The 17,866-nt window shown below is 37.9% G+C and overlaps 1 protein-coding gene across 1 annotated transcript; it reads right to left on the bottom strand.

Annotated features, from left to right (window-relative positions):
- Nucleotides 1-1,372: 1,372 nt before the first annotated feature.
- LOC140940252 (cytochrome b-c1 complex subunit 2, mitochondrial-like) lies at nt 1,373-17,833 on the bottom strand. The gene is made up of 20 exons (XM_073389154.1): nt 17,685-17,833; nt 17,400-17,501; nt 14,612-14,761; nt 13,805-13,869; nt 13,646-13,702; nt 12,435-12,495; nt 12,015-12,078; nt 11,770-11,803; nt 10,458-10,521; nt 10,203-10,260; nt 8,445-8,543; nt 7,379-7,442; nt 6,689-6,728; nt 5,801-5,856; nt 5,289-5,331; nt 4,607-4,687; nt 4,238-4,314; nt 3,620-3,692; nt 3,123-3,203; nt 1,373-1,622 (listed from the first exon to the last, which is right to left on the bottom strand). The coding sequence occupies exons 1-20, from the start codon at nt 17,748-17,750 to the stop codon at nt 1,536-1,538; spliced, it is 1,422 nt and encodes a 473-aa protein (XP_073245255.1). The 5' UTR covers nt 17,751-17,833; the 3' UTR covers nt 1,373-1,535.
- Nucleotides 17,834-17,866: the final 33 nt, after the last annotated feature.

Raw genomic sequence — 17,866 nt, 5'->3', positions numbered from 1 at the left:
ACTGTTTGGTAATCACTCGACTAAGGCTATGTATACAATAAAAGTAAAAGCTTATCATATCGACATGAAAACTACTCCGGCCTGGTATGAAAACCTGTTAACCTCCCCGGGAAGGGTACTAGACAAATATTTGGGTATAGTCGAGCCGCTGAGGGTTTGAAACCCTGACCCTGTTTAGGACAAAAAAATTCCTAAAATACATACCCTGTTTAGGAAAACACCCTCAATTTTATTACCCTGTTTAGGACAAAGGAAAAAATGCACGCCGTCTTGTTTTCACGTTATAGTCACTGCTTTTGTATACTTGGAGTACAAACAAAATTCATCTAGCAAATCAAATCAATCGTGCAGGCAATACTTTGTTGACAGACTAACACGAAATTATATACCCTGATTAGGACAGAAAGGTCAAAAACCATACCCTGTCCAGCGGCACATCCCGGTATACGCAATATAGGGAAGTACCCCTCCCCCCAACCTCCCACCAGCTGTTTACACTCCCACGAAGAGTAGCAAAGAAACCTATCCCATCTGTGCACGATCCACTTTCAAAATCGGCACGGTGCAGCTTCGCTCCGGAATCACCGTTCCATATCCGATATGGATTTCGTGCCGACGAAAGAGCTATCCGGTATATTGAAGACAGAGCCTTAAAGGAGCTGTGTCACGAAATTCAGCCAAATTAGGAAATTACAAAATGCCCGTTAAATTAAGAGAAACGTAAAAATAAGCGCTTAAAATATTAAAGGAACGTTAAAATAACACAACAGATGCCACGGATGGGCAAAACTGAAGCAGATTGAAACGGGTTGAAATTAGGTTTTTTGAAAACTGTTCAGCCTAACAGTTTTTCAAAGTTGATCTCTGCTGTTTGCAACTTCAAAAATAATGCTCAGGAGACATATTTGTTTGTCTCGAATTTCAATTTTGTCATTTCCATGTAATTCCTTTGCTTACTTTAAGTTCCATAGCTATTGAGGGCGAGTAATTGGCAAAATTAAACAAAATGAATCGGACTGCCATGACACATCCCCTTTAATGTTTCTAACCGCTGTTGAAAATTGTCAGTGCCATTCAATTTGTTTTTGTAGAAATGGTTCGTCTTAGGGGGGAAATGAATATAGTAAAAGAGGAAAAGTGGCCTACAACAGACGAGAAAGGAGGCAAGGAGTTCTCTATTGGGAAAATGTATTTGGATGATTGAAGACCTAGATAATGATAACGCCGGGAATGCAAAGTGCCTGTGATGATGTTGACGATGATATTAAATTATTCTTAGGGTGGTTCCATTGTATTGGACAAAGAGAATTGCCTAGGACTGTTCCTTACTAGAAAACCTACACATCATCATTGTCACCACAACTGAAAAGCATTAAGAGAAAGTTAATTCGTTTAATGGCGAAAATTAATTTCTTTACAACAAGAAATGGCCGCGATAAGCGATCAGTCTGGTTAAAAATAATAAGTCTGTACCAGTAGCTATGCACCAATTATTGAACACACCGCGACACAAACGATGAGGATTGTAGGACGAGTCAGAAGAGTTCATCCAAACCCGGCATTGTTGACACATCACCTGCGGCAGACAGCGTAGGCTTGCCAGAGAAGACGCGTTTGGCCACCTACAAAAGAGGTAGCCACAGAAGTTACTCACTTTGGATATGGGATGGGGTGGAAGGACGGGCAGTAGCGTGCAGGGCGGATAAAGGTTGGGCGATCAAACCGCGAGCACTCCGCTCTTCAAGCGAGGTGTGGTGCGGGGTAGGATTAGTAGAAGCGCTCTTTCTGCGCTTCCGTTGTGTTTGAAGCCAGCTCAATGTCAGTATTCCGCCATACTTCTCAAACAGCTCGGGCTCTGGTAAAACGCGAAACATTTTCACCGCTTTTTAGTTAGTTTGAGTGTGAGTTTGAAAAAAGTTCAATTCCAAAAATTTTGAATGTTTTTCGTTATTTTCTCCTATTATTTAAGACATTGTACAACTCCTCCCCCCATTTTGATCTGTAGCTCATAACTGAATCCACTGCATTAGACCTTTTTGCTCGGACGCGCTCGTTTCATAGCCCAACCTTTATCCGCCCTGGTCTGAGCGTGGACGAGTGGTTAGGGCAAAACCACCACAAAAAGAGTGTCAGAGCTCAAAAGTATATCTAAACCCTTTAACTCCCAAGAGTGAAGAATATCAGTTTTCTCCTAACAACATCTATACATCATCAAGAGAGAGAGTTAGGAGAATTTACAAAATGATAACCCACACGAAAATGAATTGACCTTTAAACAAATTCTCTCAACTAATTCATTGAAGAAATGTATGGAGATCAGTTTGGAGAATTTCTACACAGATATTGGGGCTTGGAGCTTAACGGGTTAATCCAACACAGATGCCCCCTGACGAGAAGACTGAAACCCAAAGTATGTGTTCGAATGCTTTAAAATAAGAAACAAGAAGGAGGACAAAAAATAGATCAAAATAATTATGTCACTGTGTCTGTGTGTATGTAACTATCGCCATTTGTAATAACTTGTTATGTATAGTGTAATAAATAGCTTAACATAGAAGATTGTGATTTTAAATTATTTGGAAAACAGTCGATGAACCAGCTGGTATAAGACCCCAAATAAAATAATTTGTCTTGTCTTGCCACTGGCTTAGGCAGAGTGGAAATTCTTCAGGACCGTCAATTCAAAAAGCTGGTCCTCAGGCTTGATTATCTACTAACAGCGCTTTCCAAAAGTCGGAACTGGCCTGCCGGACCATAGCTGGAGCAGTCATTTTGACAGTGAAATAGCTTTTTCCCAAGAGTTTTTGCTGAAAAACCATCTCCTTTGTGCATTAGTATTTAGGTTTTGACTGATCTAGTTGGATAGTTGTGATTAAAAGTGAAATTCTCGTTACTACTGGGATGGTCTGGCCGGTCAGTTTTGACAAACGGAAAGCGCCCTAAGATAACCCACTTGGGGTACATGAGGCATGAATTAAACATGTGTCAAAACTACATCTAGAGTTATGAAAATCAGGTGAATTTTCCTGGTCTCTTATCTGCCATTTTGAAAAGCCATCTTAAAAAACTGCGCCAGAACAAAAGGCTACAGCAAAGTGGGTGAGAGCCTGCGGTGTCCTTACCGTCAAAATGTCACTCTTTGTAATGGAATCGACTGCAGCGGCAACTGCTTCAGCTGACGTGTAACTTCCTTTCGCTAGTATCTAAACAATAGACAGACATAACGCACAGGTTGTTAATTCGCCGCCATTTTAACGTACAAACTATTGAACTGTTTTAAACCTATAAATTTTAATTCACAAGAATTTCATAACAAATAAGATTCCTAAGAATGTTAAAAAATCATCATCATCATCATCATTATCAGGGATTTGAAGCACCGTCGACGGAGGTAGCGAAAACGTCTTTAAAAGAGTGAATTCACGCCGTTTCATTCAAAATTTACCGCTCTTATTCCGTGTAGTTCAAGTTGTAAAACGTAGGTGAATTTTTTTGGAATTTGATTCTTAAGAACTGTATCTAAGTTTAAAAAACGAATTGAGTTCACGTCTCAAAGCAAAATAAGAGAAGACGCCTTAGAATTTATTCTCTTATTTGGTATATAAATAATAGAACTCACCTGAGAGCCAATATCTTCAAACAGTGTATCTTGGCTTTCACTGTTCATAAGCAAATGCGCCTTCATCTGATTCCTAAAGTACAAAACTTGCGATACTTATATATTTCATGATTCATCGAGGACCAAAAAACAAAACAACTCATTTATTAATATCTCCGGAATTGGAGACACTACGAGTATCAATAGCTCCGCATCAATTAAAACGAAAAACACGAAACATCAAATTTATCAACGGTCAAAATTGCGTTTGGAATTGCAGCTAGGCCTAAGAAAAAACAAAAGACTTGAAGCGGCAGAGTGCATCTCAGAATATTACAACATCGCTAATTTAAAAGCAGATCCAGTTAAGCGATCGCTTCGAGCGAAAACTTTATTGATTTCTAAAACCATTCAAATGTAACCTCCTGAGTTTTATTGTAGAGTTGCTGTTCTACCGGTGATATCTTACAACATAATTGGCATTTAATTAAAATTAACGTGTTGTTCTAATTTTTGGGCTTTTCGGGGAAAAAAAGTTCCCTCCCAAAATGTGGAGCAGGGTACATCGGAAACAATGTGGGTGCGGCTACTATTCTTCCTTGAAGATATCACATTGAGTAACTAAGACTCGGCACTCACTTAGCTCGTGTTACGTCTTTATCAGAGATATCTCCTTTAGAAGCCTTGGAGAACTGGCCAATAACTGATTTCATAACCTGCAGAAACAATGTCAGTCAGCTGGACATAGTGATTGTCACAGTGCAGTGGAACCAAAAGGTCAAAATACATCAGCGTTCCTACAATATACACACCTAAACAAGACGACAAGCATATCCACCCTTGTCATATGCCTGCCCCCGCTCCGCTCCACAAGGAGCTACTCCCCTCCCCAATAGCTACTCCTTTGCCAGATCCTTCACAAAGGAACTAGCTGGTTTGTAAACAAATAGAAATACGACACTATTAAGACCACACAATTATGATGATGATTATTAATATCATTATTACCTGTGGTGCAATCGCAGCCTCCGCAATAACATAACATCCAAAAAGACCACCATCCGAGTAGCTGGCATTAAAAGCAGAGGCCTGATACAGTAAAAATGGATACAATTACATTATTCTTACACAAACTTGCCCCACATTTCCCACCTAATTATAAGCTCAAAACAGTGAACTTATGATGCCCCTGAGTGTCTGTGGATAAAACTCTGAAATTTGGTGATTGAAATTATATCTGTCCATAAAATTTGCTTAGGTTTAAAAAGTGAACTAAAAACATATTAAAAAAAGAAACCTGTAAACATTTTTGACACTAGGTCATCATCAAGGTAAAAAAATACCTCCGCAAACTGCATATCTTATATCCTTACGTAAAACGTAGGAGTTTATTTGGCTTTTCAAGGTAGGATTGGTTACATGAAATCTGTTAGAGCGGTTTTCACTTGACTGTCGTAAAACCAAAACCAAAGTAAATACACTATCCAACCTAAGGGCGTAGTAAAACCAAAACCAAAACCAAAACCAATCCCTTTCGACAGTCAAGTGAAAACCGCTCTAGTAACCTTTTATACATTGTGTTCCTAAATCAGTCTACCGGTAAAACGTCTGACAAACCAATCAAAATAAAAGTTAAATAAATCAAAACAACTATCAGAAACAAGCTCTTCAGTGAAATTGTTTAACTTACTCCACAAACGCCACTGGCAGCCTCTGTTGCAGCCTTCATGAGTCTAGAAATTAAAATGGCATGTTTGAATAGGCCTAGACACGTCTATCTGAGTGGGGAGCTCACGCGAGAAAACACGCAAATCCCTCTCCTGGGATAAAACACGTCTCCGCACGAATTTCGCACCTGCTTTCATGAAATTAGAAAACCCACGCACTGGAACTGCGCCACAAGACCCTACTTGAAGATTTGAGTCCAGTTGTGGCTGTATGCGCCAATATTTTTTAGGCTCACTTTACATAGAGCATGGATTGAATGCCATAAGCTCTTCGATGTTTCCCTCAGTTGCGCAAGAGACCATTCACGTTGCCTCTCGCGAGGAGATGCGCACCCCACGATTCTCGGACGAAAACACATACGACTATAATTAACAAAGGTCATTCGACCCTTCGTGTGCGGTAGTCTGCCATGCACACAAAAATTCGGCTTATAATTTTGAGAAAAAATAAGACCTGATCACAGGTGCTTTTTACCTGTTTGTTGCCACGTTGCTTCCCCATTTGATGTAAGGTGTAACGCCCAGGAGTTTCTGTATCAAATGACAAAAACAATCATTGAAACCAAGAGTATCTTTTTCACAACACAAATATACTTAACTATAAGACAGGAATTTCAAAAACAACAACCTGACGATCGCAAATATTATTTATCAGTGGAACCTCACGCTTAACATGGGCCACTTCAGGTCGGTTGTGGAGGGGTAGGGGAGGTGGGGCTTGATATCATTTCTGAGGGAAAGGGAAAATGCTTACTAAAAGAACCCAAATGGTCAGAACGAAATATACATCAACAAAACATTGGGAGCTTTGGGCGATTTTCGTATGACCTTGAAATGAAAACGCGCGAACAAAACAGAAACAACAAACGAACGGAAATACAGCGATTTGATTGGTTCATCGAATGGATACAAACGCGCGTGGCTTTTGGTTGGTTAAGCGAACGCTCGGGTGAAAAAACTTCCTGCCCGAGAACTTCCTAGAAATCAATCGATACTTTGCTTTGACGTCATACTGTAACACGATTGGCCAATCGAACAATGCCTTCTCCATATTAAGGTTTTCTTTGGCGGGAAAACGAAGAGTCCATGTTCTGATCTTTTCATCCATTGGCTGATTAAACAAATAACGAACACGTACCGAAACCATTTTTCAAGGCCATACGAAAATCGCTCTATCAGTTGGTACATAGTTCGCCATTGATGGCCGTTACAGGGAGATAACTTTCGCAGTTAGGACGCACTTAGCGGCCATTGCCGTTCTAGACCGGGTGAGATGGCCGATAGTAAAGGATGATTTGCCGTTGGAAGTGATCACTTTTTCGTAATTTATCATATGGCACGATTGGTTGGAGGGAGAGCTCACCTGATACACTGAAAATGCAAGCAGATCTTTACTTCCAAGGCTGAAAAAATAAAGTTTCAATAGAAGTTCATTTAGATAGGGCACAGTCCACCTGAAAGGACATTGATTTACAGTAACTATTTTTACAAGCTGAGATTTTTAGCGAAAAATAAGCAAGCATTATCTTTAATTGCCACAAACTAGCGAGCATCTACACTCCTTCTGTAAATTTACACCAGCTTAAATAATCTATACAAAGTTTTACTACAAAAAATAATAAGGGATAAGGCATCCGGTGTCCGGTCGTTTCGCTGCATAATGAAGTCGTTTCGCCGCGAAGTTGTAAGTTGTTTCGCTGCACCACAAAGTTGAAAACTGCTCCAAAGTTTGCTGATGTTCATTTAATTTTCGATGATTAACTCAGTGAAATGGTAATTAACTCGTTAGGATTATCGGTTTGTAGTTAATATTAAGTGTCTTTTAAACGGTTTTAACAGAAAGTCAATTTCAGCGCCATCCGTATATGATGCAGCGAATCGATTTGTAGCGAAACGACTGGTAAGCAGATATGCTTTGGGCACTGGGAGGTGTTGCACTGACCAGAGTCGACTGAAAAAAAGTATGAAAACTGGCTGCTCAGAAGTCAACCTGAACCAACTACAGATGAAGCTACTGTAGCAGTGTGTGCATGTAATAACAATACCCACTAACCTTGGTCCTTCTGTTGCAAGAATGGCATGAACAAGTGGACCAGGCCTGAATGTCAACACTTCTCCTGTTAATACAGAACAATATTAAAACTGAATCATTGGATAATGCAGTTCTAGAGCTCTGATTGGCTTAGCCATCATGGTATATGAGCCATTATACCATGCTCCCCAATATGGTAACTCTACGCATCTTCTCAAAATAAAAAAACAAGCTGAAAATCTGAAAGTGAAGAATGATCATCGCAGTAAATTTTCCAATTTAAGCAATTGGAAAGAAGAAGCCTGAAAAAAAAAATTAGGGCTTCAACAGGATTCGAACCCGTGACCTCCGCGTTGCCGGTGCGTTGCTCTACCAACTGAGCTATGAAGCAACACATTGGGAGCGAGGTCAATTTATTGAGTTCATATCTCCCGTGAGGAGTTGAAGCCCTGATTTTTTTTTCAGGCTTCTTCTTTCCAATTGCTTAAATTGGAAAATTTACTGCGATGATCATTCTTCACTTTCATCTACAACCGCAGTTCAAAAATGAATTATTTTCATATACTTCACATCAAGCTGAAAATCGGTTGTTTTTGCAAACAAAGTCGGGAAGAATTCTCGATATTTTGTGTGAGTTTTTAATAAAACAAATCATCAGGAACAAAAAGAAAGTCTCTGACATGAAAGGTATAATAGCCACCCTTAATCTCGAAAAAAGTACCTGAATAAAATAGCTGCCTTAAGTACAATAAAACTTTCTTCAATGTAATTGCCTAGAAAGATTTACAGAACTTGCTTTTCACTCTCATGTTCTCAAAATCAATTGATTCTGGGAAGGGCTGCGGTCAGAGCGATTGATCAGGTTAGCAAAGATCTCTAATTCTGTTGGTTGTTTCTCTGTACACAGAACACTAACTTCGCTGAACAGTTTTGTCCAAAACTGAAGTTCATGTGAAAAAACTTTCCAGCCTATGCATGGCTGTTAAGTGCGCTTACAATGGGTTAAAAAAAACTATAGGCATGATATAATAATATTACCAGTATACAGTTTTTGTTTTATGAAACAATGACTAAATGTATTGCCTACCTCCGTGGTATTTTGTAGCTTCTTTAGGTGCAGCTTCACCCTCTGGAAGAAAAGACAATGCTCCTTTTGCCAGGTCTACCAGCTCATTATGATCAACACCTGTTCAGAGATAATTATAAGAAATTTTAAAGCACGTTTAGTCACACCTTTTTGACCTGTACAGTGTACCAAGTGGAAACCTATGGGACCCTTCCTAGGGTCACCCTAATACAGTCAAAACTTGTATATAACAGCCATGCTTGTAGCAGTCAACCTGTAAATTGCTTAACCTCCCCCAAAATCTTGCCCTATACTAACTGTTTTAAAATAACTAAGATAGTACACACGTTCTGATTGGTTTAAAACGTATGGTTATTGTGCCGGTAAACCCATAGAAAACTGAAACATGCTTTAAACATGCTTTATTGGTGTGATAACCCAATTGGGATGTTGGGAGAACACTCAAAAAGCTGGTAAATCACTCGCCTTTGACTCGTGATTCACAAGCCTTTCACAGATGCAGTCACCCTTTAGACTTCTCAAAGACACAATTTCATTTGTTTGACCACTGTACAATGGTCACCAAATACCATGAGCGAAACATAACAAGTTTTATTCAAAAGCTCATTGTTATTGCAGGGCTGTGCTCTAACAGAGCCCGGTGGCCCCTGGCGCCTTCCTTTTGCTCTCAGGCGACTAGGAAATCTTAGTTTTTTCATACATATCATATGCTGGGCATCCTAGATTTTAAAGGATCGGAGCACTGGGCTCCCTACAATTTTTCTTAGAGCACAGCCTTGTATTGTAGCTACCAGGGCAAGGATCTCACTCAAATACAAATAGACAAATGAATAATAAGACCTGGAACAAGCCACAGGCTGTAAAGACAGTGGTACTGAGGAGCAGCTGAAAGAGTTTGCTCAAGGCTATGGACACGAATAACTGTCTTTTTTTCCTTTTTGTCATTGACATCCTACATGGAATTAAGCTTTGTGCTTTGAAAATCACAGCAAACCATAACCGATTTCCTTCATCTTGAAATCCACACTGTTATTGTGAAAGTGCCTATGGTAAAGCCTTTTCTACAAGGAGACTTAGCAGAACTCAAGTATGATACACCTCCTTAAAATTTAGGGTTTTTTTTCAGAATTTGTTTTTTAATTTGAATTCAGTTGTGAGTAGTTATTTTGTCCGCAATTTCAAGCTTCGATATTCTAAAATGTTCAGTTAAAATGGACTAAGAAAAATGAAACCTGAGTTAATCCAAACTTAACCCTAGGTTAGTGATAATGTAATAGGGAGCTTAAGCAACAACAAGAGCGACTGCTACGAAAACGTCACTTAAAAAGTGCATTCACGCTGCCTCAAACCTTTATCGCACTTATTCCATCTTGTTTAATTCATCAAATGTTGGCAAATTTTTTTGGAGTTAAATTCTAAAGGACTGTATAAAAGTTCAGGAAAAGAAATAGGAAGTTGTTGTCTTGTGTTCCCATCCTCGACAAAACATGAAATTACAGGCACTTTCATGTTGTAGTTGTGCAAAGACGGCTAGTAAATGTACAAAAAAGCGTGATCCATGTGTAAAGTTGTTGTTCTGCTACTATAAGTTACCTATTGCTTTTTTGCCGTTCTCATTACTGTAGCCGCCGTTGTTTCTTAAGCTCCCTAATGGCCTTTGAATGATTGGGACCCAGAAATATAGTTCCTGCATGTCTTATAAGTATTTACTACAAAAAACACAAACAAACAATCTTGCAATTTCCTTTAAATACCCACCTACTCCAACCAAAGCCATGCGCTGTCCTACATAAATCTCACTGGTATAGCTTTTCACCTATCAAAAAAAAGACCAATGCAAAAATTTAAAGTAAAATTTCAGTTGCCAGACAGTAAATACAGGAAAAAAGGCCACTGGCCACCTATAAATAATACATACAACAAAGGACATTTGATAAAACCAGTTTCTTAACTGAAAAAAGCAAAACAGAGGAAGTGGTAGATTTACCAGCTAATTTAATGTTCTATTCTTACCACATCAGAAGTAAATTTGCCTGCCCTGTGTGGTAAACAATACAGTGAATTTCCCAAGGTCTTCCTGAAATTTAGACCAAACAAAACTTCATGAGAAGAAACACTTGTAGCAAAATCATCCTGTTCAATGATGACAATGTTAAAAATGTATATTACAGCACAAATTTGATTTCAGGTTAAAAAATTTTAACGTAGGTTGATTCTCAATTTCCTTTGTTTTCTAGGGCTAGGAGACATTGGAAAATGAGAATCAACCTAGGTTAAATCAAAATTAACTAGTAACAAATACACAGGGCTGTCATTAAGGTTTTTTAGCAACTGGCCTTCTTAGGGAAAGCTGTGTTAGTGTTATGTTTGATTTATTTTTAGCTCATGGATGATGTAGTCATTCCATGGCACTCAATCATTCAATCATTCGCTCACTCACTTGACTCATTAATTTTTTCATTAAACTTGGATTAAACATAATTTTACTCCTACCTCCCCTAATAAGCATTGGTTTTCTTCCAAACACATTATGCACATATGTTTTACAGATTCTAGCAGGTACTAGAAAGGCATATATTTTTGCCAGATAACATAGAGTATAAAATGAGTAAATTTTAATCCTGGATAAGTACTAATCAGCCTTTCAGGAACCAGGCCCAGGTTATTTTTGTTTTTCTTTTGTTTTTGGGTATGGTAATATAAGCTAATGAAGTGGAAATAAAGAAAACTAAAAATTACCTGAGATAAAAAGTTAACTACAACATATTTGGGAAAACGGACATAAAAATTGTTCAAACAACATGAAATAATTGATTTATTTTGTACCAATTTTTTATGTACATTCCTTCCCAATAACATGAAGAAGATGCAATCAATTTAGTGTGAAAGAGCTATCGCATAATAGCCACCTGACAATGGCATTTCATTCAGTGAAAAGCTAATACGATGACAAACCCTAGCTGCGAAAAATGGACCCCAAATTATTAAAGCGACATTAACGAATCCACTAATTCACTATTAGTTGTAACTCAAACGGATTACATCACAACTATCAAAACAAAACAAAATTCTCAAAAGAAGAATGAAAGCCCCATTCAGCTTAAAATTATATTTATTTAACTGTATCACAAGTTCCCAGTATTACTTTGATTATTGAACTGCCCTATCTACACTTATCCAATTTATCTATGAGCTGGCTAACAGGAGCCTTTACTGAATGATCAGACTAAGGGTAACCGGCTGAATTAACTGCCATGTCCGGTTTCTAATGACAGCCCTATATATACACACACAAACAAGCAAGACTTCACTAATTCTAACAAACCTGAAAGCAATTCTGTGAAGTTCCTCCACAACATCTGCACCAAGAATAATGAATACAAAAATAAGTAAGAAAGTTTCTCATAATCAGCTCTTTATAACCAAAAGACACAAACTTTATTTCATAACTGTGTCCAGGCAAGTGACGCATTGAAAACTAGCATGCACTGTTGTTCTTAAAATAAGCGTAGTTCACGTTTGAGCAAAAATTCTCTGTCTAGACTTTGACACAGCAAGTGACAAACATACTTATTTCTGCTTGTGTGTCCTTTACTGCAAGATCTAATTTCAAACGCTTGACTGCTTCATCAAGCTGAAAAAAAAGATCAATAAATGTAAAAACGAAACTTATAGGCAAGCCAATCCTGCATATATATAAAAAGTGACTACCCCCCAGCCGTCAAAATGTTAGTCACAGTCAACAACACTCCTTATCTCCCAGACTTCATAACTCCACCTACTTATGAAGTGTTTAAATTCTTTATTTTAGATGTTTGTACATCCCATTTGCTGCTCTTGCACAGATTTTGTACATAGCCTCATTTTTGAACCTAACTTGTAGTAATAAATCATAGTTTGGTTCAACCTTGGTACACCCTTTCTTATAGGAGTCCTCCTTCAGGGCTATGATATTGTACAAAGTAGACTGAAATCAATAACCATTCTCACCTCCCATGGGTAGAAAACTGGGTCATTTACAGCTCCAGCAAGATTATCAACAACAGATTCCCTGAAAAACGAATAAGTGTTAACTTGTAGGTGTAATCCCATAAGTGTTAACTTGTAGGTGTAATCCCATGAAATGCGAGATATCAACTTTCTTTTAAAATAGTCATATGGAAAAATAATGTGTTAAGTGTTTGTTCCACTTGTCAATCAGGCTTCGTACTCCTTTGAGCTCTTCAAATTTCATGACTTTCCATGACCTTTCCCATGACCTTTTCAAGTTTTCCAAGACCCTAGGTTTAGCCGTCAGTCTCAAAAATTTTAAAAACTTTTCTTGTTTTGGGGCATTTTTTGACCCTCAACAGTTTAACAGATACACACTCTGGTGTCCACCAAAATGTATGCCATTTGCGCTGTTTAATCACTCCACTGTATCTTACATTATCCTCGCCTTATTATCTGCAGTAACTAATCTATCAAACAAAACTTAAATTTTCCATGACTTTTAAGGACTGACAATTTAATTCAATGACTTTCCAGGCCTGGAAAATTAAATTCTTAAATTCCATGACTTTCCAGCTTTCCACGACCCATACGAATCCTGTCAATTTCAACTGGCAGGTCATGTACCATAATAATATTGCACAGTATGATTTTTCAGTCAGTGACACAGGTGAATTGACATGAAAAAACTTAGTGCTCTCAATAGACATCAAATCTATGACATTCTGGTTAATAGTCCAGGCCACGTTTGTTCAAAAGGTGGATAGCACTATCCACTGGATAAATCACTATCCAGTGGTTTCGTACTAATTATCTAGGCCTGGTTCCTCAAATGGTTAAGTTTAACCCAGGATTAAGCTAAATCTTAAACAAGGTTTTCTTGTCTAAGAACATGCAACTCGAACTAAAAAGACTGTTGAACCTTTACTCCGAGATACAGTAATGATAACACAAAGTGTTACTCTAAGCAATACATAAGAAGGAAAACTACAAAAACGGAACAAAATTTTAATCCTGGATTAGAGCTAATTGGCCTTTCAGAAACCGGACCCTGGTGGATAGTGATTTATCCAGTGGATAGCACTATCCAACTTTTGAACAACCAGGGCCAGATGTTCCTGCAGTAAGCTATTCTTACCAACTCAATTTTTATATCTTGAGCACAATAAGAGTGTGTAAGAAAGTTGAACATTAAGGTAAACAAAACTCACAAATTCTTGCGAAGACAATCTGAGGAATAAATGAGGTGCTCCCTGTTGCACGTTGCCCTGTAAAAGTAATAAAAATAACAATGAATAACAGTTACTAACTTTTTACATGTATCTAATTACCAAAACTTGCACTTGACAAAACAAGTTAACATTTCTTACTCAAGACTAGCTCCATTGTGTTCCAGCTCCCTTGCAATTCTAAATCCTGACCGCTGTTCATTTCCCTAGAGATAATTATTAATATCATAAATTCATCATTCAATTAAAAGTATAATGTATGTGAGTACTGTTGGACCTCACATAAGTGACTGAATAATATGGTGGTTACTTTAATAAAGAAGGTAGTCTCTTGCAAGAGGTACAGTGTATCAACTGTAATACTTTGATTGGAAAACTGATCTAGGTACAGTGGATCATCAGTTAACAAAGGGTTAGGGGACTGGCAAAACTTGTCTGCTATAAGACGGTTTAATTAATATATCAAGGTTCTTTTCCAAACTAATACTACGGTAAAGAAAATCATTTGTTATACCAAAGACTTTAAAATACAGAGGTTTGGTATATCGAAGATCCAATGTATTTTCGATAGGCAGTCACTTATGAGAAGTGGTTGCAGGTGGAGGTTTGACAGTATTTTGTACTGAAAATAAAACAATTACATTGTACCCATTATTATCAAGTTTTATGACCACTGTTATGTTATCTCTGTGTTGTAGTTGTTGTTATTGCATCTTAATCAGTAATGCCACCTGTTTATGGGAGATGGAAATACTGAGATTAAGTTTTTGTTGTACTGACATCAGTTTCTTATTGAAGGACACTCTATGTCAGATTAAGACTCCCACGTAATATTATAAAGTCAGGTAAGACATTCCACATAACCCAGCAAATTACATGCACATGGACTTTCATTTTTCTTTAAACAGAACAGTACATTTGCAACTTGTGAAATCCACATCCACCTACCAAGAATGCAGCATTGCGTAACAAATGAGTAATCCCCAATGTGTTTGAGGTCTCATGGCGACTGGCAGCATTGATAAATAGCCCTACTCTACTCTTTGGTGAATATGTTTCCAAAGAAACAACCTTGAGACCATTTTCTAATGTGGAAACCTGTCAGAAAGACACATTAAAGGAGACTATTTTATTTTGAGGCACAAATCAAAAAGATAAACACCACTACAGCTTTTGACCAAAGTAGAAACAGATTCTAGGAAGGGCCTGAAATCAAAGATATCCATTCAACAACAATTACAGTAGATAATTATCAGAGTTTGGTTAAGTTTAATAATCACTTCTCCAGGGTGCAAAGAGAGTCAGTTTTACAGCCTGCCATTAGGGCAAGCTGTAGTTACCTGTAGCATGCACTAGCCCACAAGTCATTTCAACTAGGCCCAAAACCCTTTTTGATTAGCAGGATTGATTACAATCCTTCTGTAATTTGAATTTCCCCAAAAAAGAGCACTTGCCCATCACTTGCCCGTCAGGCAAGTTGAGAACAAAAATCACTAGCCCAATAGCAAAATCCACTAGCCCCGGGCTATCGGACACCGCTTTCTTCGTACACTGCCTCTGGATAAACCATTGCAGTTAGTAAAAATTGTGACTTTTGAATTTTGATTATTCCAACCAAAAGCTGTCTTACAATTTACATTCTTCTGTATATAGATTTTTTTAATCTATTCATTTTCAAGCCTGCGGTACAAAGCTGGCAGTTTTGCTGGAAGTGAAGCTTGGGCCCTTCCCTAACAAAACCACCAGCTACACAGGCTACCCTTTTTCAATCAAATGTAGGTAGGACCCAAGCTTCATTTAAGATTTCATGTAATCAGGCTTTTGTGTTTATGTTTACTTTGGGGATCTGGATGGAAGTAAACTGTGCATGGCATTGTGGCAGTTTTTTATGCATGTGGACATCATCCTAGTGATAGTCAAGATGTTTTATAATAGGCAGGATAGCCAGACTAGCAAGAGACAAAGGCCTAAACTGCTATGGCATTAATTTATTTACATGTAATGCTATAAAACCTAAAAGTTGAGTGGGTTGCAAATTAATATTCTACTGTATGAAGGCTCCTTTAATGCAGACTGATCTGTGGCAATGTGGTTATAGGCCCGAGACCAAACTAGGGTCAGACAGATACTTGTAAAGGTGAGTAATGCATTTCTACCAGCTTATTATTCTCAAAATTATGCTCAGCTGAAGTACTATACTGCTAATTACATGCACAGTATGCTGGACTAAAACGACATTTCCCCCTCTCCCATTCCAAAAAAAGAAACATTCCAAAACAGTCCTTGACATTCAAGGCTGTCATTCACGTTTTTAGTCGCCGGTCTCTTCACCCACAAATTCTCCTTGTAATATTTGACTTATTATTTAGAAACTTTAGGTAGCCAGTTGATTTTACTGCAGTAGCCCGTTAAAAAAGCCAGCTATCGGCTACTAATGACAGCCATGGACAATAAACATGCGTGTTTCTTGCATGTAAATCCACCATAATTATTACACACAAATTACATGAGAAATACACGCACAAAACATACCTGTAAAAATACATGACAAAATACACATAAGCTTATATGAAATTTTATATCTTTAAAAGCGTACCAAATTCAACCTCAGCCTGTGCCGTCAAGGAATTAGCAACATTGTTAGTCAATAATTAACCTTAAAAACATGTATCTACAGTTTGGTTAAACTAAAATGTTTTGGAATGAATATCTGCTAAAAAGTTGTTTTTTTTAATTTCATGAGGTAAAAAGCTGTTGTTGTCGGCCAAATAAATGGTCTTGCAATGACTTAATAAAAGAAAACACACAGTACACTGCTGACTACAGTGTATGAAGTAGACTCTAACTTTTCTGTTCCAACTTACAAAAAGATTCTTTCATAGATTAGTAAAGCTGGTTTGAATGTGAAAAACATGATTCAAAATAATTTGCGTTTTGAATCAAGACCTATTAGTTAATATCGAAATTTAAATGTGAAGAGACTGTGATCAATTAGCATCATATGATTTCTTTTAGATCTGCCATCAAAAAAATACACATAGCTTGTTTGAGGAAATTTCCCTGTGATTAATACATGCATCTTGCACGTAATTTAAGCTGCATGTAAAATTTTACACAAACAATATTATTATTGTTCGTGTAAAATTTTACACGCATGTTTTCGCTGGTATTCTGCATATAAATCCACCATATTGCATGTAATATACACACGTGTACATGTAAATGCTGCAATTCCCCTGGCCTGTACTGAAATCATACCTTCACCATGCTTAAATGCACTGGGCCCGACCAAATAAAATTTCAAAGGGAAAAAAGTGCCTTTCAGTTACATACTTACATTACCGGTACATTCCTACATTATGCATTTGGTTCAGCTCATGAGAAGTTTGGTGTCTGAATAACCACCGGTCCACAGCCAGTATTCCCAGCTGAGACAGGGCGTGAAGAATGGCTGAGCCAATCCAAATTCAGTTAGCAGTTTCACATTGAATCAGAAGCTGTACTTCATATGAACTTAATTCAGTGAGTATGATTTGGCTCATGTGAAGTACAGAGTCTTAACAGGTCATTTCAGAGTTAGTAGCTGCATTAGCTGTACCCCGTTTGTTTTCCGAAATGTTAAATGTGTTTACGCTTTGCTCTTTCTGTTTTCCTGACAAAGTAAAGACCCTTGCTACCTAATCAATCGTTCTGGGGGTGGGGAGTGGGGGCTTAAATATGTTACAATTTCACAAACCTGGACGGTCTGAGGAGCAAGATCAGCCTGGTCCGCACTTCCCGTTTGTAAATCCGATAAAGGCTCATTCAAAGGAGAAGCTGCATATGCATATAGTCTCTTCTACAGTAAATAAAACCGTGAAAGTAAATCCATGATGAAAAAACACCACTAGAAATCGAATATAAGCTTACATAGGTTAGTTGTATAAATATTACACTAGTAAACGCGAACACTATACTCAGTTTACAATCAGCTAAATGTGAGAAGAGAGCAATAGATCAAGGTATAATAGCATTTTCTAACCAAGGGTGACGCTCTACAGCTCAAAGTTCTCGAAGCTTTTGGTACACTCTTCCATAAAGGCAGCATTTTCACCGCTCTATCCTCTCTCGCTGTTTCTTTCCAGAGAACCGGTGTACAGAATTAAGACCATAATATTCTTTAACAAGAACCCGCTGATCAAAAGTAATGGCACATCAGATTAT

The sequence above is a fragment of the Porites lutea genome, chromosome 6, assembly GCF_958299795.1.
Source record: "Porites lutea chromosome 6, jaPorLute2.1, whole genome shotgun sequence".
Lineage (NCBI taxonomy): Eukaryota > Metazoa > Cnidaria > Anthozoa > Scleractinia > Poritidae > Porites > Porites lutea.
The sequence above is the reverse complement of the archived record's forward strand: the minus strand, read 5'-3'. Positions and strand labels throughout refer to the sequence as shown.

What these genes read in the sequence shown, in the direction of transcription:
- LOC140940252 (XM_073389154.1), bottom strand. Translation starts at nt 17,750, where the DNA reads ATGCTGCCTTTATGGAAGAGTGTACCAAAAGCTTCGAGAACTTTGAGC. An exon ending in TTGCATTTTCAGTGTATCAG is followed by an intron (nt 5,857 to 6,688) that starts GTGAGCTCTCCC and finishes CATTTGATACAG; the next exon opens with AAACTCCTGGGCGTTACACC. An exon ending in AAAGACGTAACACGAGCTAA is followed by an intron (nt 3,693 to 4,237) that starts GTGAGTGCCGAG and finishes TTTGTACTTTAG; the next exon opens with GAATCAGATGAAGGCGCATT.